The 24434-nt window shown below is 43.7% G+C and overlaps 1 protein-coding gene across 1 annotated transcript; it reads right to left on the reverse strand.

Annotated features, from left to right (window-relative positions):
* Positions 1–359: 359 nt before the first annotated feature.
* On the reverse strand, positions 360–10323 carry Nrsn1 (neurensin 1). The gene is made up of 2 exons (XM_038335558.1): positions 10135–10323; positions 360–758 (listed from the first exon to the last, which is right to left on the reverse strand). The coding sequence occupies exons 1-2, from the start codon at positions 10321–10323 to the stop codon at positions 360–362; spliced, it is 588 nt and encodes a 195-aa protein (XP_038191486.1).
* Between the last annotated feature and the right edge of the window lie 14111 nt (positions 10324–24434).

Genomic DNA, 24434 nt, shown 5'->3' on the forward strand with positions numbered 1-24434 from the left:
AGAAAAACAAATGAGGAAATGAAGTGGATCACGGTGATAACTAGTAGGCTGGTCTAGACTGCTCAGTGCTTTCAACTAACACAGACAATGACACAATGTTCAGATACTAGAGATACTAGAGAGGTTAGCTCTAGGGGGCTGGCAGCACCCATCAGAAGTGGGTGCATATTGACACATAACATCCACTGTCACCTGACCTAAGCCTACATGACACTGTATCCAGCTCCACATGGCTCTAGGGATAAGTCACTGCCAAATGCATGTCATCTCAAAACTGGCTACCCTTTATTTTTTATTTTTTTCTTTTTAAACGATGATGCGTGTGAATCAGAGAGGGGAGGCCTGAGGTGGCGAATGTTTCAAGTGGATGATTGGGGCTGCACATTCTGAACTCTGGACAAAGTGACTGGGATCTTGGTGTCCCCTGGGCCTGGAGCTTTAGTGACAGGCTGGGTATGGGCTTTGATGTCTGCGATTCGCTCTTTAAACTTCTGCTGAAGGAACTTCTCTTCTTTGGAATAGCTCTTGGCAAACATGGACATCAGTAGGCACCCTGCCATGGATGTGCCCCCAATGCAGAAGAGCACAGCCCCCGCTAGCTTGCATGTGTCCAGGGCGCCGTTGAACTGCACAGCATGTGTGTCAACCACCATGAAATCAGCTTCACCAAAAGCTTCAATTTTGGGGGGCACAAGAAAGCCCACTGCCAGGATAGTTAGTCCGAGAATCACAAATGCAGTGCCTGAGGTGAGTCCGACCTAGAGAGACAGGAGAGAAGCAGGAGAGGGTGAACAGCTGGGTCTCTATGCTTCCATTCAGTCACAAGGGCACCACCCATTTCTTCTGGGCTATTCCTAGCCACCCCCAATCTGCATGAAAGATGAACTTAATTGTGTACCTAAAGGGGACACAGAGAGGGAATGCCAGACAGAAAGCACAGTCCTAAATCTTGATTGCTAACTGTACAAGCTGAAGGAACCTGCTTTCATTCACATACCTTGCTTGGTGTTGGGGAAGAAAGAAGCTGCCCTGATGTCCAGAGCTGGCCTCACTCTGTCCCTTGAAAACCCTGATGTCCCCAGAGGCTGCCATATCATAGTATGCTATGGCAAACACAGCACATCTCATACGGTCAGCTCAGACATGCTTAACCTGTGACTGTGATGGAAGCACGATTCTGTCATAGCTTCTATAAAACAGGGCCGGCATGTAGACTGCTCCTTCCAGCCAACAGGCCTGTCTGTTATTCCTTTTCCCAGCAAGGCCACCTTTCCACTGTAGTCTGCCTTCCTTATAGATAGCTTTATCAGAGAGTTGTCTAGACAATACAGGGTGCCCTGTTGCTTCTGTAGCATCCTCCCAGAATCCCCTAGCCAAAGGTACACCCTATAATTCATTCTTTCTCACTCCCTCGTTCTGTTTCTGGGGTGTCATTATCTTCACTGCAACCCAGAATGCTCAACTAACAGATGTGGTTCTTGTATTTGGGGCCCGAGAACACTGACAATCCTTTTCAATGCCGATGCCTTTCTAAAGTAATCAGGGAAGGATCGATAGCCGGCAGGTAAAGCTGTGGAACCTCCAGAAGGTCAGTCACTGGCTAAAGATAGAGCCACTACTAAGTCAGAGCCCGGCAGTCATACAGATGACCCCAGACCCATGCTATTTTTTTCACATGTAATTGAGTAAAGTTTGTGCAGATGCCAACATGTAAGAGAAAAGAGGGAAGACAAATGGCTTTCTTAAGTACAACGGTTATGTTAGGCTCTCACTTCTGTAACCAAATGCCTGGCAAAGAAACTTAAGTGAGCAAGGGTTTGTTTGGGCTCAAGGAGAGACAGTCCATCATGGTGTGGAAGGCGTGGAGCAAAGACGAGGCTTGCTTACATCTCATTGGGTCAGGAAGCAGAGGAAGGGAACTACAGGTGTCAGTGGGTGTGATGGCTAATCTTGGCTGTCAACTCAACTACAGCTGGGATCAACTAAGCTCAAGTGGTTGAGCAAGCCTGTGAGATATTTTCTTGATGGGGTGGATCATGGAATGTGGGAAGATCCACTCCTCCATTGCTGGTGGGAGTACAAACTGGTACAGCAGCTTTGGAAATCAGTACGGAGATATCTCAGAAAATTAGGTAACAACCTTTTTCAAAACCCAACAATACCACTTTTGGGTATATTCCAAAAGGATGCTCAATTGTATCACAAGGACATGTGCTCAACTATGTTCATAGCAGAATTATTTGTCATAACCAGAACTTGGAAATAGCCTAAATGCCATTGACTGAAGAATGGATAAAGAAGATGTGGCACATTTACACAATGGAGTACTACACAGCAGAAAAAATAATGACATCTTAAAATTTGCAGGCAAATGGATGGATCTGGAAAACGTCATATTGAGTGAGGCAACCCAGACCCAGAAAGACAAGTATAATATGGACTCATTCATAAGTGGCTTTTAGACATAAAACAAAGAAAAACCAGCCTACAATTCACAATTCCAGAGAACCTGAGAAACAAAGAGGACCCTAAGAGAGACACATGGATCTAATTTACATGGGAAGTAGAAAAAGACAAGACTTCCTGAGTTAATTGTGAGTGTGGGGACCATGGGAGAGGGTAGAAGGGGAGGCGGGAGGAAGAGAGGGGAATGGAGAAAAATCTATAGCTCAATAAAAACAATTAAAAAAATAAAAATGGGACGATCCACCATAAATCTGGGTCATACTTTCTGGTGTCAGCACACATAAGAGGGCGTGGAAGAAGGAAGTTTCCCCTTTGTTGCCTGCTTGCTCTTGCTCATCCTGTTGCTGAGGTACTCATTTGCTGTTATCAAGATCTATTTATTTGAGATTCCAGTGTAGATCAAAGACTCGCAGCTCTCTAGGAATCCTCTGAGACTCCAGCACCAGATTGAGAATCCAGCCTCGTGGACTGAACGACTACCGAATCCTCGGTGTTTCGGTCAGGAAGCAGCCGGGTTTGACAACCCTGATCACAGCCACAAACTACTCTAATACTCTCCTATGTATTTATATGTCTATATAGCTATATGTCTTCATCTACATATTCATTCGATCAGTTCTGTTCCTTTAGAGAACCCTGGCTGATCCAACGAACGTTCTCCTCTTCCCCTTGATAGTCATTCTGGAACCCCAGCTTTCTATATTCAGGGAGGAGCTGTCCTCGGTCCTCTGTGGAATTATCCTCACAAATACTCTAGTGATCATTTCCTGAGTGTCCTAGGAGTTTCTTAAGGCAACCAAATTGACAATGAAAATTAAACATCAGAGAGCAGAGAGGCAAAGTGATGGGCCCCGTGGTGATCGGAGCCCAGAGGGGTGGTAGCCTCACCTCGGGCTCTCATCCTGCCATTTGTACTGAATCGTAGAAGTAAAGTTACTTGGATGCTTGTATCACCAGCTTCCCTATTTATAGAATGACAAATGATTTATAGTATCCATATTATGACACTGTGAAGGTTAAATATAACTGTGTTCAAAAACACTTAACTTTGATTTGGTAAGTAACAAATTCTAATGACTAGCTGTTATGTGGGGAAAAAAAACTTTGGTTAACAGTATTAAAACATTTACTTATCATTTGGAATAAGGATTATCTAACACAGCTATCCATTTTTAAGCATCTTTTTTTCCCATTTATAGTTGCTTTAAGTTAGAGTAGCAAGGTTGGAAAAATAAACAAATATATAATCCTACCTAATCTTGGAATTAAACGTGTTTATTTGTCTGTTGAATTTTAGAGGTCATGCATTGATTGAGGGGGCTTGACTAATAGAAGAAAAACATCCTCATTAACCCATGACCTTGGCAAGGGCATCACTGCTGTTCAGCACCAGGTGTGGCCCAGATACCATGCTATATGCATGTGCATTTAATAAAGGTGCTTATGAGAAGCAGAGATTTTCATAGTCACCATCGGAAGCTGCGGTCTTGGAGAAGCACATTTCAAGATTCTGTAGTTAGTATAATCTGGATCTCTATGATGCCCCTGCTTTCCTTATGCCCACAATACTATTCCAATTACTGTTTTGCATAGTCTCTGCCAATTATTTTAATTTCAAAAGTTTTGCTCACCATATATGGACACACCTCCTCTAAGATGATACAGTGAAGAAACGAGAAGCCAAATATGACAGTGTGAGCTTAATTAGAAACAGAGAAGCTGCTCTGCATAAGATGCAAGGAACATAGGAAAAATGGGATGGTAAAATCATATTTTGGATTGCTAAATATGATGGTAAGTAAATTCACCTTCAGAGACTAACCATTATTTATAACTCTTCAAAAATGACTCACATTGAAAAATTCTGGAAGCACAAACTAAATTAACTTAAATATCCATGGTGACTTGCTTCCCATGTCACTAAATTACCTCCCTCCTCAAGAACTGTGCTAGAGCAGAGAAAAATATATAGCTCAATAAAAACAACAACAACAACAACAATAATAAAATATTATTAATAATAATAATAAAAGAACTGGTGCCGAAGATCAGAAACCAAGCTGTAGCTGTTTTAGTTCGCAGTTTCTGCGGCGCGAGGAAGGTGGCACCCCTGTCTTTTCTGCCTCGCCTCTTCAAAGTTCATACTCAAGCCTGACTCTCAGAAAAACCCTCCAGCCTCTAGCCTACTGAAGTGCCCCCTGGTGATTGAGCTCAGCACAGCCTGCCTCCCAGCTGAGCAGTATGCAAGACAAAATCCACTCTGAGACCTATCACTCACAGGCAAAATGCAAACTGTGGCTTCCCTATGGAGGAAGCGGCGACCGTTGTTGGAACTAGAGAGTGACTGGACAGGCAGAGTCCCCTCTCTTTCCTTATCTCCAGTAGAGTCTCACAGGAAGGAGACTGTCATCACAGGCTGTCTGCAATCAAGGTGAGTGTCATGGAACCTCCGAGCAGTGTGCCCAGGGAGGAACTGGAAACAGGAGACTACTTGTGCCTGGAGGCGTGAAGGACTGATGAACGAACGAATCATGATGAACCTGCTTTTTAAATTCCCACGACAATCATGAAGGGGAGGGAAGGTGATCCTGAGATCACGTCAGAATACTGGAAGGAACTAAAATTTGGGGAGCGATTCCACCAGGCACAATGTGGACTGTATCTGAACATAGTTGCCAGTTGAAGTCGTCTTCGGGCTAAGACAAAACTCAGTTAAAAAGCACGGACACACAGAGGTCATTTAAGGTTCTAAAACATCCCTAGAGTTTTGTACAGCACTATGTGTCGGGAGGACCAGAATGCTGCTGGAGAGGTCCCAATAGAGCATCCTCAGGCTAAGGGACAGCGGGGTCACTCTCAATGGTGAGTTTAAAGGTGACATCATTAGGTGATGACAAACTTCCACAGCAGCAGCAAAGCCAGTGTCTATGCTGCCACTCCTGATGTCTACCTGAGCTATGCAAAGCATGTGTGAAACCCATTCCCTGCTGCAGCCAAGGAGAGTTGCCTATGGGCGTTTGGGCTCCAGAAACCAGCCAAAAATTGATGTTATTTTGACCAGCATCTCCTTCCTTGTTCTCCAGTGTGCTGGAGAAGTCTGAATCCACAGTGTCTGCCGAGCTGGTAGACAGAGCCTGCAAGCAGCTTCCGTAGCACAGCTGTTCTGGCACAGAGGAGGCAATAAAGACTGCCGGAGGCCAGAAGCAGCCAGCAGAGAGGAACAACCTGGGGAGGGGGGTGAAGGCTGAATGGAGGTAGGCGAGAAGGAGCCATCTGTGGTGGAGATCATTCAAAGCACATGGGGAGTGAGGGCTGGATTTTGATTCTCCCCACTCCCCAAGGACTGCTGTTGCTTTCTCTGTAAGCCCTGAGCTCTGAGTAGTGACTCAGCCCCTGGCCTTGGCAGGGTCTTGTTCATCACTTCCTACCTACCTCAGCTAAATGCTGGGCTCAAGCATAGCCTGGTGTAAAACTTTGGCTCAGGTGCTTCTTCAGCCTGACCCCATGCAGTATGCTTGGCATCCCTCCACCAGGATAACGAACTTGCCCATCAGGCCCTTGCCCTTCACAAAGATTATCCCCTCCAGCACACAAGCAAATGCAATAGCTTTCATATTCAAATAATATTTTAGTTCCCATGTTCAATTCTTGGGGTCATTTCTAACCTTGACATCCAATTTTAGTCCTCTGTGATGCCCTGAAAACAGCATTCTCTCGGTTATCAAAGCTCCGGAGTCACATAATCCTGGAATATGTGTTTACTCCAGATTATGAGCCACTTCTTAAATAGAAATACTGTCTTTTTTCCTCACTGTAATCAGAACACTATATGGCTGAGGAGAAATTCCTATTGCATCCAAAGCTTTTTGTGAGCCTCTGGATGCATTTCCAGCTCACCATGGACCCTTCTTTCCAAACCTGCAAACACTCCTGCTTGCTCAGTCTGGGTCCCTGCTGCCTGCTGTGCTCTCCACCCCTCCACATTTGCAGTGAACTTCTTTCTACCCTGGTGCCCTGCTTCTGCAGATGCACAGGGAGTCTCTACTGCAGTAAAGTTCTCCAGGCTGCTCCAGATGCTCACTTCCTTCTGCCTCCCAAACTGTGTGCCATGACCATTTCAATAGGAACAGTTAGCATGCTGGATTGTAATAACTTGTGTCTGTCTCTATTTAATTGTGGAATTCTATATTTTATTCAAAGGCAAAAAAGTGGACCTTATATAATCTATTGCATTTACCAGGAGGTCTAGTGTGTGCTGGACCAACAAATGTTTGTAGAAAGAAAGAATGGCACTGAGATAGATGTCATGTATAAATAAGCAGGCAGAGCAGAGTACAGATTTTAACTCAGGTCCATGTGATTGCACTGTCTGTTCTCACTAAGTCTCTCCTGTCTGCTCATTGCTCAGGGCAGAGTGTTAGCTAACAAGGTACTGTAAGCGCAGCCCCAAGGGACAGACTGGCTCGACTTTTGTAATTCCATCGTGGAAAGCAAAGGGGTTGCCAGCACCTTGAACTACCTATAGTTGTAATTTGAAAATCAAGAAAAAAAACTCACATTAGACAGGGTCTTACTAGGTCATGAGTGGAACGGGGCCTTTGTCTGTATTATTACAAAGCTGTTCCTGAGAACATTTCCACTCAGCCTGCTTTGGAAGTTCCCCAGAATAGCCAGTTTCTGCCCTGAATAGAGCAAATGTCACCAAGACAGACTCCTTAGGCTGTGCGGGCTGACACTAGGCTTCTATATGAAGGATTTTATTGGAATGTAGCCTCGGAGAAACTTCAACCTATATTTCTCTCAAATAGGCTTAACGAGATAGGGAACAAAGATTTTGGACCTTACTTGTGTAAGATAGAGGGAAGATATTAAAATTCTAACGGAGTTGGTCATCTGCTGTGAGTTCTTTATTTTCCGTCCACATTTTTTTTTTTGTATATTGTTTAATGGATTTGCAGTTCCCAGGTCACACACCAGTGCTCTGGACATACACAAATGTTTCAGTAGTCTTTATGTCAGTGGCGTTTAAAGATACTGGTAGTGTAAATATACTCTACTCATGCAAAATCATCCACCTATTTGTATGGAGAGAAAGAAGAGGGGAAGTGAGAAGAAAGAGGGAGAGAACTTAGGAGTGAAGATGCATGCCATTGGTCCAGGCCAGTAAGGATTCGTCTGAGCTGCGGTGTCTGCAGAACAAGGATGCTGACTGGTCTAACTCTAATACAGTTCTGTGACAATGGTATGATTTTGAATGAACATAGGTCATTCACACGAACAGTCATGCTACCCAATATGAAAATCACTAGATTTCCAGTTTTATTTTTATTTTAGCACATAGTATTCTAATTGGCATGAAGTCATGACTGCTAACACATCCAAAACTTATTGAACATATATCAGCCATTGTCTTAAGCAATTTCTAAATACCATCTCAAATCTTCCATGGTTTCCATGGTGAAGTGTCACTACTCAAAGTTATGGGGCTATCGAATGCAAGAGCGTGGGTTTGAATTCGTATGGCCTGAGATAGGAATTTCACTATCATATTCACTAGGCTACACGGCCTCTTGCTACACTGTGTTAGCAACACAACAGTTTAGGTCAACATCTGGGTCAAATGTGTGGAACGTTTCAGAAAAGCATGGAATGTTGGAGCTGGAGGAAACCCCGGGCACCCTTTTAAGGTCAAACCTTCTCAGAGACCTTCCCTAAATCCTCCCCCATTTCTTAAGCCCTGGGACATTCCAGTATCCCTTTCTCTTCTATGATCATTGCCTTTCCCCAGGTTGTTTCAGCTGGCATCTCTGTACATTTTACCCCTAAATGACATCAAATCCATGAGCTGAGACAGTACATTGAATTTGCCATTTTACCTCTATTAGTGCAGTAGTGACACTGGGTGTGACACAGCCAAAGTCACACTCATGGTTTCTACCTGTTTCACCTCTATTTGATATCTTCATCCAAGCAGGTCAAAGCATCATCCAGGACATAAGCTCAGGCTGAGGGCCTGAGATCTTGCTTGATGGCTTTTCATTGATATATCTTGACAGCCTGGCCCTCAAACTTAATGCCAAGCTGGACTGTTTTAAAGCATCACTAATATCCGCCTAATCTGCCACTGCTCTTGCCTGGGTACTTTTAACCACTTTGGAATGCATCTAGCTGTGTTTGCCCAATAACATCTTTTCTGCTCATTCAGTTACCAGAACTATCTTGGTAACATATCAGTCAGCCTGTGTTGCCCTGAATTCTTCAGATGATGGAGTTCCCTGTTTCTTGAGGCAACAACTCATGTCTTCGCCATTGTCTACAGGACCCCACAGAGACCATTTGGGCTCTTATTTTTCTGAATTCAGTGTCTTCCCCAATTTAACTCTACTTCCAGACTGGACCTCTTCCCTCCTCCCAGGGGCTTTACGGTTGCTATGTTGCCAGCTCCAAATGACATTCAGCCTGAAAACATTCCAGTCTGCTCCACCAGCCCATGAGCCCATCTGTATTTGCCCAGTTTCATCTTTTCTGCCAATCTTTCTCCATTGCTGAGCCTTGATCTTTTCTATCCCTGTACCTCTGTGCCCATCTGCATTACCTCCTTCCTCCTGTGTGGATAGCTGGTGTCACTTGACATGCTGTAAGGGCCTTTACGTAGATACGCCAGCATTCATCTCTCTCTTCTTCCTGACTAGAGAGGCATGTGTCCAACTGCCTCAAGTTTCTGCTACCTGGGGCAGACTGTAAGCTTAATGTGGGCAGGGAATGTTTTGTTTCCTGTTCATCATTTCCAGCACCTCAACACAATCCTTCTACAGATGCAGTCAGTGCTGAGTATCTCTTGAGACACCGAATGGATTTTTCTAATGAGGCTCCTCAGAGAGCTGCATGGTCCCCTATATGGTGAAGACAGAGCTGGTTTGTGACTATGAAGCCATGTCTCAGCATTAAGGCTTGCTCCACACTTTTTAATAGTTGTTCTAATGTGCCAACTGATACTGAATTAATTCCTTCTCTCAACCCTGTGATGCAGCACCTGAAAGAGCAACTGAAGGGAGGGTTTGACTCACAGCTTGAGGGAATACAACCCGTCATGGTTGGGGAAGGCTTGGCTCCTCCTGGAGTGGCAGGGGCTTGCTCCCTCTGGACAATCAGGAAGCACGGAGCAGGTAGGAAGCCAGGGTACAGTGTAAATCTCAAGGTGCACACTCCTGGGACCCCCTTAGTTCAGCTAGACTCCACCTCTTAAAAGTTTTGCAAACTCCCAAAGCAGCAGCACCAGGGCCTGGGGACCAGTGTTCAAACGCAGGAGCCTGCGGGGGAAATTTCACATTCAAACTATTGCCGATACCTGTCCAGTCTGTAGGGAGGCTGAACACCATGTTCTGCACACGAGAGACTTCACAGCGAATGAGTGAAGTGGCCAGATAATGACTAGCAAGACTACTAATTGCCTGGCCTTTGAACCCCCTTCTGTTTAATCAGCTCGTCAAGTAATTATGTTGTATTAAGAGGGTTTTTTTTTGTTCAAAATTTATAATCTCTTTTCCAAGGGAAGAACAATGCATTTAATGTCACCAGGATTGAGGCTCACACAGACAGCCTCTCAGTTCTCTATAGGCCCCAGTATTTTCCACGTGTGATTTTCTTTCTCAACGTTCCTTTCCTCACCTTCCAGAATACCGAGCTCCACCTGTTAGGCGATCTCTGGATCTGGAAATCATCCTCATACTCCCAGATGGAGGCAGTGCAGTCCTCATAAAACTGATGCAGGTAGGACCGAACTCCATAGCGCTGGTACCCGCCCTCAGTGTCAGCCTGGGCTTGCTTGGACCCACAGGTGTTGCTGCAAGAAGTCATCTTCCCAGCTGGAAAGACAGCACAGACAGAGATCAGCCCTATGGGCTAACTCATAAATCCCAGGACCAAAAGGCATCTTAAAGGCAAGAGCCAGGCTGAGTCCTACCAGGCCAGCCTATTTAAACAGGTCATCCTCTTTTCTTAAGGGATATGGCACCTTTAAAGATTCATTAGGTTATCACGCACCCTTCTCTTCTGTTGGATACAAAATCACCCCCGCCCCTCAGTAATTGATGTCTAGAGCTGGTTCTCCACAAAGGAGATACAACAGCTTCAGCCACTTAAATTATACAAAACACAAGGGCAAGGTACATGAGAAATGGCAACAAAGAGGCCCCGACAGCAGACCTTGTATGTAAGAAATTTGTGGGCAATCTCACTGGCCATGGCGGAATTCGTCTTAGGTCATCTGTATTTTTAACCACATTCCTCTCTAGATTGTGTACAGTATTCCTCTTAGTGATTTCCAATTTTGCATTCAGAGCTCATGAATTGCCTCTGATAATTTAACTGATTGCTAGTCATATTGAAGCTTTGCTAGAAAACTGTGGAGCAGCTAACACGCTTTATTAATCACGAGCGACTGGGCCGTTAATTTGCACCTCACCAGTTCCAGCACTGTGTGTTTCTGTGGTTATTTGTGGCTATGTCTGTCCATGTATTTCCGTGGTTATTGTGGATATGTCTACCCATGTATTTCTGTGGTTATTTGTGGATACATCTGCCCATGTGGCTGTGAAAATGTAATGCAGACAGTAGACCCTTTTACTATTTCTTACAAAGTGTCTAGTGTAAATAAGACTTAAAAAAATTAAATAAGACTTGCTATGGGTGAGCTCCCTAGATGCAAGATGAAAATTTAAGATTGATTTTTTTCCCAGCTGTTACTCTTGGAGAGAGCACTTTATATAGATTTCACTAAAAAATCACATTAGTTTTTTAAAATAAAACTTTATTTAATGTTTTTGGGTGTTTTGTTTGCATGTATGCCTGTGTACCATTTGCATACCTGGTGCCTGCTAGGCTGAGAAGAGGGTGTTGCATCCCCTGGAAATGAAGTTACAGGTGGTTATGAGCCACCATGTGGGTGCTGGGAATTGAACCATGGTCCTCTAAAGAATAGCCAGCCAGTGCTCTTAACCAATAAACCCAATGTTTTTGTTTATTCTTTTTAGTAAGGAATTACTGAGGGACCATAGTTTTGGTGGGTGACTTCTCAGTTCTATGTTCTTTGATTTTTTATCTCTGTATAAGCAGATAAGTGTTTAGCTAGAAATGGAAATTCTTGGTACTTCTCAGTTTCTTGTGGATGATTTTCCTTTTATGGACATAAACTGTATATGAAAAAGTGAGACACAAAGCTATTTTCTCACTTTGAAAAATATTTTTTTCCAGGAAAGTCTAGGACTGTGCTATAATATAGACCAAGAAAGATGCATTAAATGTTCTAATTGCTTCTCAAGGTACCAGCTAGTAAGGTCCATAGTAAGGTTCTCTATAGTTCTGGTAGGTTCCTTTATGATCACTTGGTTTGGTTGGAAAGTGTGATGGCTGTTTTAATTGCCAACTTCAAAGAATTTACAGTCACCATAGAAATAGTTTTAGGCTTACCTGTGCAGGGTACTCTAGTCTGGGTTAATGAAGGTGGAAAGAATTACTGTAAAGGCAGGTAGCACTATTCCATGGGTTGAGGACCTGAACTCAACCATGGACTGAGCACCATTGGGTTGAGGATCTGAACTCAACAATGGACTGAGCACTAGCTTTGATCTGTCCTTTCTGAACACGGATGTAATGTGACCAGCCGCCTCAAGTTCCTGCTGCCATGATGGGCTATGCCCTAGAACTGGGACCCGTAATATCTCCTTACTTGAATAGGTTGCGTTGGTCAGTATCTTGTAACCAGTATAGATAGATGTGGTGCAAGCTGAGGACAGCCCTCTGGGAACCAAGCAAACCCTCAAGTGCACCGCTTTATAAGTACTCTTGTCACAAATGGATTTGCTTAGCACATATAGTCACATTTGAGAAAATAGGCTCTTGATGTCAGAAAAATGGCATTCTTGGTCAGTACCTTCATCTTCCCATATTCTGGCTACCATTACATTTAACACCTGTGTACATCCTTGGTTCCAAAACAACTACCTCTAAAAAAATCATTCATGAGAACTTGTCAGTAGAGGTAAAGGTAAGTAGTTTTTTTTTTTTTAACTTTCAGATATCCAGAGGGGTTTTATTTCACAACTAGTCAAGGTTTTAGAAAGCATTTTGTCGGATGGATCAAAAGAATGGCACCTATTTTTTATGTCTTAAGTGCTGGGATGATCTCTGCAGTACCCTCTATTTAATGCTTACACAATGAATGTGAATAATAAGAGCCTATTACCAGTGACACATAAGAAGAATAATTTTAGAGTTGCCTTCTTTGAAGGCATTCTAAGAAAAAACTTTCAGTCAACCGGAGAAGGGGTTGGTATTACTAACTCTGCTTTGTCATTGAGGAAACTGAGGTACAGAAAAATCATCTTGCTAAAGGTTACATTGTGAGTCAGGGAGGAGACAAAGGATGACAGCCACTACAATATGCAGGAGCTTGGTCTGAATCATGGCTTGTTCAGTCAGAGTCACATCACCTAAAGGTTTTATATAATTTTCAGGTCTCCTACAGAGCGTCAGAATCTTTAACATGAAGAAAGAACAAAGCCAAATACAAGAGGAATGAAGTGTCCCTTATAGCAACAAGAAGAGCTGCTTCCCTCTATTGCTGAAGTCCCAACTCTTAGGACCCAGCTCTGATGCTGAGCAGGACCTTGAAAGTCATTTTATTCATTCTCTGCCCTGCTCATTTCCAGAACCCTAGGCTAGTGTTTCTTCATGAGACTCATTAGTTAAACTTTGCTATCCACAAAACAAAACACCATTATGATTATTAAAAAAATCAGAGAGAGAAAGCACCATGAAGCAAACATTTCTAGCCTCAGTATGCATTCTGCTTCAAAATGGATCATGAGTGATGCTGGACCCATTCCCGAAGAGGAATCTTGCTGGATTTTACTTCATCTTTCAAGAGCACAAAACATGAATAGGAAGAGCATGGCCTGTATCATGCTAGCCACACAGAACAGACAATGGATTCAGATATTTGGTTCTGGTCACGAGATCCTACTAAGCTTATTAACATCTCTGGACTGTGGTTTTATCATCCTCACATTAAGAAGCTTAGACAAGACAGGTTTTGTTTCTTCCAGATGTGTTTCTCTAGGAGTTGTTAGTTACACATCTTCAGAATGAGTCATTTACATTTTGTTGGCCAAACAACTGAACTTACCGATTCCTCACTTCCTTGTGGACTGTCAGTCTCAAATGTCCTGAATTCCAGTGTGTATAACGTTTAGCTTAAGGGGAATGTAAGCCACGACCCAGGCTATCTATTTTCATTAAACAGACCGAATGCTTGCAGACTGCTCATGTAACATGCTACTGCAGTATCATATATGTTGTCTTCAATAGTAGCCCCTGAATTGGGGGAGGTGACCAAAAAGATCCACACAGCTTCCTTAAGATACCACTAGTGGGGATTGATGTTTAGAGGAGAATGACTACTTTGGAAATGAGTTTTAAAATCTAACATGGTGGAGTGAAGGTTTGGGGGCCTAAGAACCTTAACAGAGTTATATAACTCAAGAGTAGTTAGTAAGTCAGAAGTTAGCTGTCTCCAGACAAAGAATGTTACAGCTATTTGGCATCTCCTCTGTTGATTGACAGCTGTGGTGTTAGACCAAGGATGCACAAAGTCATGTCACAAAGTGATTGTAAAGCTGGGATTATTAAATTATATGCAAGGACCTAGGATGGAGTCAGGAACTCAAGGCTGGGCAAAGGTTTTTGAACTTGAATCAGTACTCCCTTACTGGGCAAGACTTTGTTAGCTTGCACTAAATGTCTGGATCAGCAGTCACCAAAACAGTACTGCCAACATTATTTATGGCTATTATAATGAGAAAGACCTTAGAGGCTTTCTTTTTTCTTCTTCTTTTTTTTTTTTTTTGTTTTTGTGTGATAGGGTTTCTCTGTGTAGGCTTGGCTGTCCTGGAACTCTCTCCATAGACCAGACTGGCCTGTCTCTGTCTCCCAAGTGCTGGAATTAAAGGCATATGTCACAACTGCATGACTGAAGACTCCTTTCTTTAGAGAAATCATTATTATCCAGGAGGTACGAGCATAGACACTGATAAGAGAACTTTCTAGAATTATATTTAAATGAGATACTGCTGGGATATAACTTGTAAATATGCTAGTGGAGCTTCTTGTACCCCCTCTCTTTGTGTGAAGAGGTCCAGATCTGTGGTCCAGGTTGGCACTGAATTAACTCTGTGAAACTGAGACTGAATTTGAACTTCTGATCCTCTGAACATCAGCAGTTCTGGGATCTCAGACGTGTGCCACCATGCCTGGTTTGTGCAGGGCTAAGGATCAGATCAGGGATTTGTTCATGGGAGACAAACATTCTACCAACTGAGTTATATCCCCAGTCTGGAATCACATCAGAATCCAGGCAGCATTCCATCTGTGTGGGGCTGTTTGCTCACCTATAAAAAGAGATTTCTTCACATTCTCCCTGAAGGACCTTGCAGATACTACAAATGAGGACCATCAACAGCTTTCTTCTTCCTATTATTTGTCTTCAGCAAAAATGGCCTTCATGTGCAACATTTATAATAGGTGAGAGCACAGATGCCGAAAACTACCCCGGCAAAACAGACAGACAGACAGATCCCCATGGACAGTGCTGTGAATATGTGGATCACTGTACTGCAGTTTCAATTGTTGGGAATTTTGATTTTGGGCTAATAAAGTAGTTACTTTCATTATTCTAAAAGTGCTCACAGTCATGGAAATAGAAAAATGTCTCTATGCCTCCTGAAACTCTGAGGATATCAGAGACATCACACTGTTTATCTTCATGGTCTCCTTGAGAGAAGGGAGACAGCAAATTGAGGCACAAAGTGGATGAGTGTTTTCCCATGGCTCTGCCTGTGAGTCATTGTGGACCAGGCTCAGGCCCTGTGCTCTTTATTCACTTTGAAATAACTCTCAATATTTTATACTATTTTCCCTCCTTCAAAAGGATGCTGAGATAATGAGAATGACATTCCCATTAGAGTCCCTTTCCACAGGGCCAGCGCTACAAGACACAAGGTATAGACACAGGACATTGAGAACACTTATCCAGAACCAAACCCAAAAGGTCACTTCCCTTAAAAGACTCTGTGAGATTCACAGTGCACACAGGAAGGCATGAAAGCCTGCTAAGAGCTTTGCCACTTTGAAATGGAGCATTCTTGAATTACATCAGCATGATCATAAAGCTTGAAATGTGTTTTTACCAATGGATCAGTTCAGAGATATTTTACCTTTTCGGAATAATCACAGAGATCACAGTTTTATATAATGAGGCCTTTTTATACTCTCCATGTCAGTACATTGTCAGTCACTTTCACATTTTAGAAAAGAGGAATAATAGTGTATAATTAGCTCACTCATTATCAACTGATGAAATCCTTCAAGCTAAGTATCTATATGGTTATCTAGCTCTACTTATACGTCCATCTATTACCTGTACATCTATTCATCCCTTTCTATCTGTATTCCATCTATCCATCTATTATCTACCCTATATCCATTTATATACCTATCCATCTATACATTTGTCTACCTATCTACTATCTCTATCTATCTACCTATCTACCTATCTACCTACCTATCTATCTATCTATCTATCTATCTATCTATCTATCTATCTATCTATCTATCTATCTATCTACATATCTCTCTCTCTCTCTATCTATCTATCTATCTCTATATATCCATCATCTATCTATCTATCTCTATCATTTATCATCTATCTATCTACTATCTATCTACCTACCTATTTACCTATCATCTATCTATCCATATATTTTCTATCCATCTACCATCTATTTATTATTATAAATAGTTACCTACTGATCTTCCTTTTATTTATCTCTTTTCTACATGCCTACCGATTCACATTCTATCTATCTATCTATCTATCTATCTATCTATCTATCTATCTATCTATTATCTATACCTATATGTATATACTAATGATGTATGCAAAATCTAAAACCAAAACGAGTATTCTCTTTTTAAACTTCTTCCTTAGCTGCATTCAGGATGCAGGTGCTTAAGAATCCACACATGACAAAAGCTCTTACCTTCAATGTTCTCCTTGTCCGCTGCCTGCTTATTCTTTCACTTTTCCTCTAAAATTTCATTCTTCAATTCTAGTTCAGAAAAGAAAACACAGCTCTGCAGATATGGCCCAGAGCAATATCCACATTTTACAAGCAACACGCAAAACCATTGAGCAAGAACTTCTTGTGAAAGAACAGCGATGGCTTTTCTTCAAAAACAAAACAAAGCAAGCAAACAAAACTGAACTCAAAAGTCTACATTACAGTTTAAAACTTCATAATGGGCTCTTGTGATAATTTCTGGGTGAAAGAGGTGGCATAAACCCATGGATTTTGTAAACCCCAGAACACCTTATAGGTGCTGTTTTTATTTTGGAGTCATTGATATAAGTCTGTTTATATCCCACATACTCTAAATGAAAGAGGTCTTGTTTCCTAGACATCCCAGACCCGCTCTGCAAAACGAACGAGCTGTTCGATCCGTGCGTCTCCTGACAACCTCATGGGCATCACACTCCCGGCAAATCTCCTTGGACAATTTACTCATTGTGTTTAGTTCAACTTCCACATCCGTTGTCTTCCCATCATGATCAGTTTACTCCCCAGCTGCTCAAGAGAAGCAGGTGCCTGGGCACAATTCAATTAAGAGACTGCTGCCAGCTACCGAGCTCTTGGTTTCCTGCATTACTCCGGTCTTTTGAAATTAAAAAAAAACAAAAACTAGGGCCATACCACCCAAAGGGCCATGAAAATCCCTCTGTTAAACGGATTCTTCTGTGCCTTTTGAAGAGAAACTGAAGACTGGGGTGGGGGTGGGGATGGAAGTGGGAAGGGGTAAACTCAGAGAAGGCCTAACAAACTGTCTTCAGCATTTCCAGGGTCAGTCTATAATGGAGAATAGTTGTCATCTGCAAGATTCATTTCCTTGCTCCCTAAATTTGGGCGGTATGCGAGCCAATATTAGAATCCAGGAATTGAATTAACAAAAGAGAACAAATCAGCTAAAAACAAAGACCTCACTACCTTCTTCTGTTTCCTAGAATCCCCCTTTCTCCCTTTCCCCCTCTCCTGGTTCCGGTCTCTGTCTCTGCCTCTCAGCAGTCTTCTGCCTCTTTACCAGACACCTTTCCTGTTGTGTCTGAGGAAACTGATGGGAGAGACAACCTTCACCAGAGGCGGGGGAAAAGCCTTGAGAGCTCTCCAAGGTCCTGAAAACATTTGTGCCACAGAACCAGGAACCAGTTAAGTTGTTCCAACTCCAGCTGGTTTGTGAAGTCCCCAGCCCTGGTCTGACCTCCACCCACGTATCCCTATCTATTAACAAAAAGAAGTAGATCCGGAAATCATATCAAAACATCTTTAGACATGGCCAAGGAGTAGGGAGGGCCGGTGGTAGTGATGCCGGTGGAGGACGGGTCAGGTCAGCCTGGAAAAGAAATTTGAGAAGCCTTGCAAACTCTAAATACATCTATTTCATCCTTACTGTAAACACAACTTTCTTGTCTTATAGGAAGGAAACTCCTTTAAGTTTTAAGCTGTACAATCCCCAAATTCTTACATAACATAGACCACAAACCCCCAAAGCATGAAGTTGGTGGTCTCAAATTGCTACGTTTTTGTGTAATTTAATATGCATAATTTTTGTGAATAAGTAAGGAGGAAGAGGGGAAGAGTGGGTTAGAGGGCGAGAGGGAGACTGATAGAGGTTTGTGTGTGAGGAGGGCGGGAGGAAAGAGAAAGGAAAGAGGGCGAGGTGAAGAGAGAGTCCTAGAACAGCCCCCAGGCTTCCTGCGGTTTTACCTGTTCCTCCAATCCCCGACCCGTGGAGCAAGTGCAGCCGACCTAGCCGCAGATCTCTCGCTGGGGTCCCATCGCCGCCGCCGCCGCCGCTGCTGCCGCCGCCGCCGCCGCCGTTGCCACTCCCGCCTCTCCAGGCTCAGCTGCGCGTGATTGACAGCTGGCGGCCCACGTGCCCGCGCAGCTCAGATGCGCGCATCCGCGAGCAGGGGCCGGGTCCGCGCAGCGCGGGCGGGCAGCCGGCCGGTGGGAAGGGCCACCCTTGGAGAACCGCCCCTTCCTGCCAGTGGTGGCTCCTTGTCCCCACCCTAGTTGGGCGGGGCGCCTGCCCTAGTCTCTGTTTCTCTTGTTTTCTTTTCTGACTTCAGTTAGCTGTATTCTGTCTCAAAAGACTTTTTCCTTCCAAGGACTGGGAGTTGAACCCTGGGCCATGAGCGAGCTTGCGCTCTACTATTGAACTATATCCCCTTCCTCTTTCTAGTTTTGTTTTGCCACAGGGTCTCCAAAGTTGTACAGATTGACCTAGAACCTACTCAAACCCAGGCAGGACTTGAACTTTTGACCTTACTACTTCAACCTCTCAATTAGTTGGAATGACAAGCCGCACCAAGTTTGCTTGTTTGTTTAACTTTTAAATGTGATTTTTAAAAAGTAAACAGAGCAAACGGGTGATAGTCCACACCTTTAATGCCACCCAGCACTTGGGAGGCAGAGGCAGGCGGATCTCTGTGAGTTTGAGGACAGCCTGGTCTACACAGTGAGCTACAGGACAGCTAGGGATACATGGAGCGACCCTGTCTCAAACAACATCAAACATAAACAAAAAACAATAATTAACAATAAGTGAACAGAGACTCAGAGAGGCAGGCAAATTCAATGTCTGTTTCTTTCACTCCTCCTGCTTTGAGATCTGCAGAGGCAGGAAGTAAGCCAGTAAGCTGCTACCCAACAATCAGAGCCTTTCCTCGGCTACAGCTCCTCACTTTGCCCTTGACTCTGACATCGGAAAACCTAAACGTATGAGAGGAAGACAGATCAAAGTAATGAATTAAATGGTAATAGATGAAAACGAAGGCTTGAAGGCAAGAACCCCAGAGAAATGACCTGTGAGTGCCTCAGAAAATGTGTGTGGGTGTGCACACTTTAGTATATAACGACGATGGCAGCTGCTACAGGGACTTTATGAGTACCACTGGCAAATGATACTTAATTAGAAGGATGACATAATATTAATATTTATATGCATAGGCTATGAATAATGACAAAATGATATCATGTTTACCAGTACTTTACTTGTTAGGCATCACTTTACCACACTCTGTGCGTGTTCGTCTTAAAAGTAAGAAATCTTGACTCTCTGTGGCAGTCTTCTGTGGTGGGTACTCTCTACCACCGCAATTCAACAGGTACAGAGGCTGGGGTAAGAGACGTGCAATTACATGATGACCCAGACTCATAATTGCTTGCCACAAGCCACACAATCCCTGCTGTGACGGAGTAAAATGGTACTATAGGGTCGTGTGTTTAAACACTTGTCCCTAGCTGGGGCAGTGTCTGGGGGGGAGAGGGGTTGTAGAACTTTTAAGAGGTGGAGCCTCCTTGGAGGATGCTGGTTAAGGCTTGAGGTTTATTTATTTTGTTTCGAGACAGGGTCTCCATGTGTAGTCCTGGCCATCCTGGAACTCAGTATGCAGACCAGGCTGGCTTTGAACTCATAGAGATCCTTCTGCCTCTGCTGGATTAAATGCATGCACCACCACATCCAACTTGAGGGTTTTATTTTGCTTTAACATATTTTTAAAAATGATTTGAAAGTTGCAAACATTTATAGAGTGTGTACTGATCATTTCTATCGCCCATTCCTCTCCTTGACTCCTCATGGTAACCCCATTTCGCCTCGTTCCTGACTTCACGTCTTCTTCTTTTGTTAATGTTGCTGTTATTATTAACTCAAGTCCAGTTTGTGCTGCCCACATGCATATGGGTATATGGCATCCAGTAGGTCATGTGCAACCAGCCCACCAGTGGTCATAACTACGAAGGAGAGTGACTGTCCTCTCAGCAGCTAATTAACTGCCAATAGCTCCCTTGGTAGGGATGGAGCCTTGAGGCCTTTTGCCTACCCATGCTTGAGTTTTGATTCACTTGGTCTTATGCAGGTAACCCTAACTGCTGTGCGGAGACTCCTGCAGCCGTCATGCCATGTACAGAAGCCAGCATTTCCCCAGCTCTTCTTCCCATCTGCTGGCCCTCTGCCTTTCTGCACCCTTTTCCATGAGGATCCCAGAGCCTTGGATGGTAGGAGATCGATATGGATGACCCATCCACAGCTCAACACTCAAAATTATTTAGACCCAACACTCTGACCTGTTATGAGTCTCTGCATTAGCCACAGCCCACTGCAAAAGGAAATCTGTCTGACCAACATCACAAATACTCTCCCTGGGTCTATGACTTCTGCCACTGAGCTCAGGCCTTGAGATTTTATAGTCCAGATTCACTTCCTGTCTGTTCTGCTTCTTAGTCTGTCAAGATGTGGAGAAGTTACCCAGATGCACACTCCTGCCACATGGAGCTGCCGGACCCAGGCCTTCCCTGCTGTGGGAGACTGCGTCTCTTGAGCTGTGACCCAAAACAACCCCACACCTTTCCTGAAGTTGGTGTTGGTAAGATATCTGGTCACAGCATAAGAAAAGTAATTAAGCTACCACAGGGAGGCAGGACATGGACTTCACTTCACAAGGTGATTTCCTGCCTGGAGAGGATCAAGCTTATAGGTGTTATTTTGCTTATTTCTTTAGCTCCATGGAGGTTTAAGGAAAAAAAAAACCCAAGAAACAACTCTATTCTTCAAATAGAGAGTGGCCCCACTAGAGTAAATGCTGAATGAGTGTTTGGAGAGGACCAAGGAGACAGGGCATTGCTATCTTTGTTCCCTTTGTTCAGATCTGTATCTCCAGTGTTTTCCACCAAAACTTACACCTGATTCCCTTCTCCCTTCCCAGTTAGCATAAGAAGTTCACCTTTCAGGATGTTAGAGCCTCTGCGCACTGGCTTCCCTTCCTCACATTTTCCATGCAGATCTGATGAGCACTTGTTCTTAGCATGGCTGAGCATGTTTTCATATCCTCGAAGGTCCCTAAGAATCAACACATCTGCAAAACTCCATGTCTTAGTTGGAGTTTTTATTGCTGGGAAGAGACACTATGATTCTTACAAGGAAAACATGTAATTGTGGTGACTTGTTTACAGTTTCAGAGGTTTTCATCCTTTATCATCATGGTGTGGAGCATGGTGGCATGAGGCAGATATGGTGCTGGATACATCTTGATCAGAAGGCAACAGAAAGTCAGCTGAGACATTGGGTGGTATGCTGAGCATAGGAAGCTTCAAAGCCCACTTCCACAGTGACACATGTCTTCCAACAAGGCCATACCCACTCTAACAGTCACACCTCCTAATAGTACCAGCCCCTATGAGATTATGGGGGCCAATTGCATTCAAACTACCAAACTCTGCTCTGATGTGCTTTTCTTCTGGGCTTCTAGAATGGTAGAATTGACTTACTGCTTGTCTACCAGCTTGATGCTTGATAATTGCCTTGGCTTCCTTAGGAAAGCATCTACTGGTTCAGAAAGGTAGGCTCATCATGACCCAAAACTGAATAGACCTGAATTTAAATCCTGGGTCTACTTTTCCTACCTGTTTAGTTTTGGTCAAGTTTCTCCATTGCTCTGCACACCATTGTTCTCCTCTATAGAATGTTTATAAAAATCACTACTCAGTAGGGCGGTTATTAGAATAAGGTGAGATTGTGTCTCTAAGGTATTGATCCCGAAGTAAGCAATCAGTAAATGATAGCTATCATTATATTATTAATATCATTTGACTGGTATTTAGACAAGCATTTCGGGAGCCTGTGACTATCAGCTTGGAGTCTTGAGCCTCCTAAGCCCCCAGCCTCTCCATTTGCTTTATATCATCTTTTGCAAGCTCCGTTTCTAACAGCCTCTATTCCCCACCTGTCCGAGAGCCTGGAGGTAAAAATGTCTGCTACTAGCACAACAGCCTTTGATGGGGCTTTGAAAGCCAAAGTTAGCTGAATGAGTGAGGTGAAGCAGCATATGGCAGACAACATCAAGATGCCCTTGTAAGGGTAAGTAGTGTGTAAGGCTACTGTGTCCCAGTGGTAGATTCTACTTCGTCACTTTTCAAACATCAGGAAACAAAGATGATTACTTTGAAGCAACTAAGTTTTGATTTAGAGCATAACTCAGCAGTTTCCCCAGGTTACATTTTTGGGGGATTTAACAGGAGAAGTGTTTATTAATTCATTATCCAGCATGTGTTTGTTGAATATCTGCCATTTAGAGCTTAAAGGGCAAGGTACAAACAGAAGCATTATGGAAAGTCAGAGAAAAGAGGGGTCAGGAGAGGTTGTCATTTTCTGGGCAGTCCTCCAGAAGGGAGGCTTGGACTGTAGCCCCAAGCTGCCTTTCTAACCTCCTAACTCATGACTTTCCTTCTCTGCCCATTTCTCATCACAGGGGACATTTGGTGTTGTTTAGACATCTGGCACCATCTTAATTCACTGCTGTTGTGCTCACCATTTCTTGCCTTGCTCCCTTGACAGCTACTTATTCTTCACGCAGTGCCACAGCTGCCACCTGGACAGCCAAGCCTTCCTTAGCACACTTATTTTATCACTCCTACCTCCGCACACACGCTGCACACACATCTTGTATATGGAAATGACTTTTCAACCTATGTACTTTCCCATACAAGTCTTTTAAACAGTATAAAGAAAGGATTTTTGCCTCTAGATCACTATTTATTCTACACATAGACCGGCATGTTGCTTTAGTATATATCATGTATTTTAAGAAATTCATAAATTAGCAAATGAATGACAAGGGTCTGGAGTTGTGTTTGACAGCCGGGTGGATGGAGAACCTTGACAATATCAGGAATGAAAAACAAGGTTCAGTGTATGCCCTTAGAACTGAGTCTTGTTCCTGGGATCCAGAGTCTATAGGAGAAAGTGGGGCAGTGTCCTAGAAGTGCTCTGTTTTGATTCTCACCCAGTTGCTAAGAGGCAGAGTCACCAGACACTGGGCCCTTTGGTGGTGACCTTCTCTGCTGCTGTGGCCCTGTCAGACTCGGTTCACTCGGCTCTGTAGCCTGTCCAAGCTGAGGCCAGGATGTTCTGCTCCAAGGTTTGTGATTAGGATGCTCTGTCTGTTCTCGGAGAGAACAGATGTCTGCTTGCTCCCTCTCACACCCTCCACCCCCACCCGTGCCTAATGATGATGGCGGGTTCTCAATGATATAGCTCCAATTTCACATTTTCTCAATTGCTGTGGCTAAGAAATTCTGTTTGTCCAGATCTGAGGCCCAGCCTTCATTTCACAGGGAAGCTTTATGTTGCAGATGCACATGTGGTGTGCTGAAGGTGTAGAAGGGAAGGCTGGTGGCACACTTAGCTTTGATGGGGGGGAGCATCAGGCAGCAAAGTGCTGGTACTGATGTTTTAAATCCATTGCAATATGTGAGCATCTGGCATATGAAACAGTTTCTTTTCACATGCTTCTCTTTAGAGGGGCAGGTGCTAACTGTTTCTGTAGTTATTAGAGACCCAACCACTGCCAGTAACACAGTGAACTGAAAAAAAAAAACATGGTGAGAATGTGAAAAATCACCTCAGGACCTCAAAGTGAGCCATCTCCGTTGTTTGTTTTGGTCTTTTTTTGAGGAAGGAGCCTACTGTTGTTCAGACTGGCATAGAACTCACTATGTAGCTCAGACTGGCCATGAACTTACTGCAATCTTCCTGCCTTGGAGTCTAGAGTGATTAGGTCACAGGACTGTTGCCTTTTCAGCTGGCTGCAAAGAAAATCTTAAAGGGCAAAGAGAAATGTCACCAATAGCATCGCTTTCCTTGCAGACCTGGAGCACTGGATTTCTGTGGCTGCCTTATGGCACTGCTGTGGCCGTCATCCATTGTATCTACCTTCTGGTGCTTCACCATATTCAGTCCCAAGATGCATGGGTCCCAGGTTCCCATGAGAACCTACCCCAGTGTGCACTTCCAGAGCC

The sequence above is a fragment of the Arvicola amphibius genome, chromosome 6 (genome assembly GCF_903992535.2).
Source record: "Arvicola amphibius chromosome 6, mArvAmp1.2, whole genome shotgun sequence".
Lineage (NCBI taxonomy): Eukaryota > Metazoa > Chordata > Mammalia > Rodentia > Cricetidae > Arvicola > Arvicola amphibius.

What these genes read in the sequence shown, in the direction of transcription:
- Nrsn1 (XM_038335558.1), bottom strand. Translation starts at nt 10,323, where the DNA reads ATGACTTCTTGCAGCAACACCTGTGGGTCCAAGCAAGCCCAGGCTGAC. An exon ending in GGAGCTCGGTATTCTGGAAG is followed by an intron (nt 759 to 10,134) that starts GTGAGGAAAGGA and finishes CTGTCTCTCTAG; the next exon opens with GTCGGACTCACCTCAGGCAC.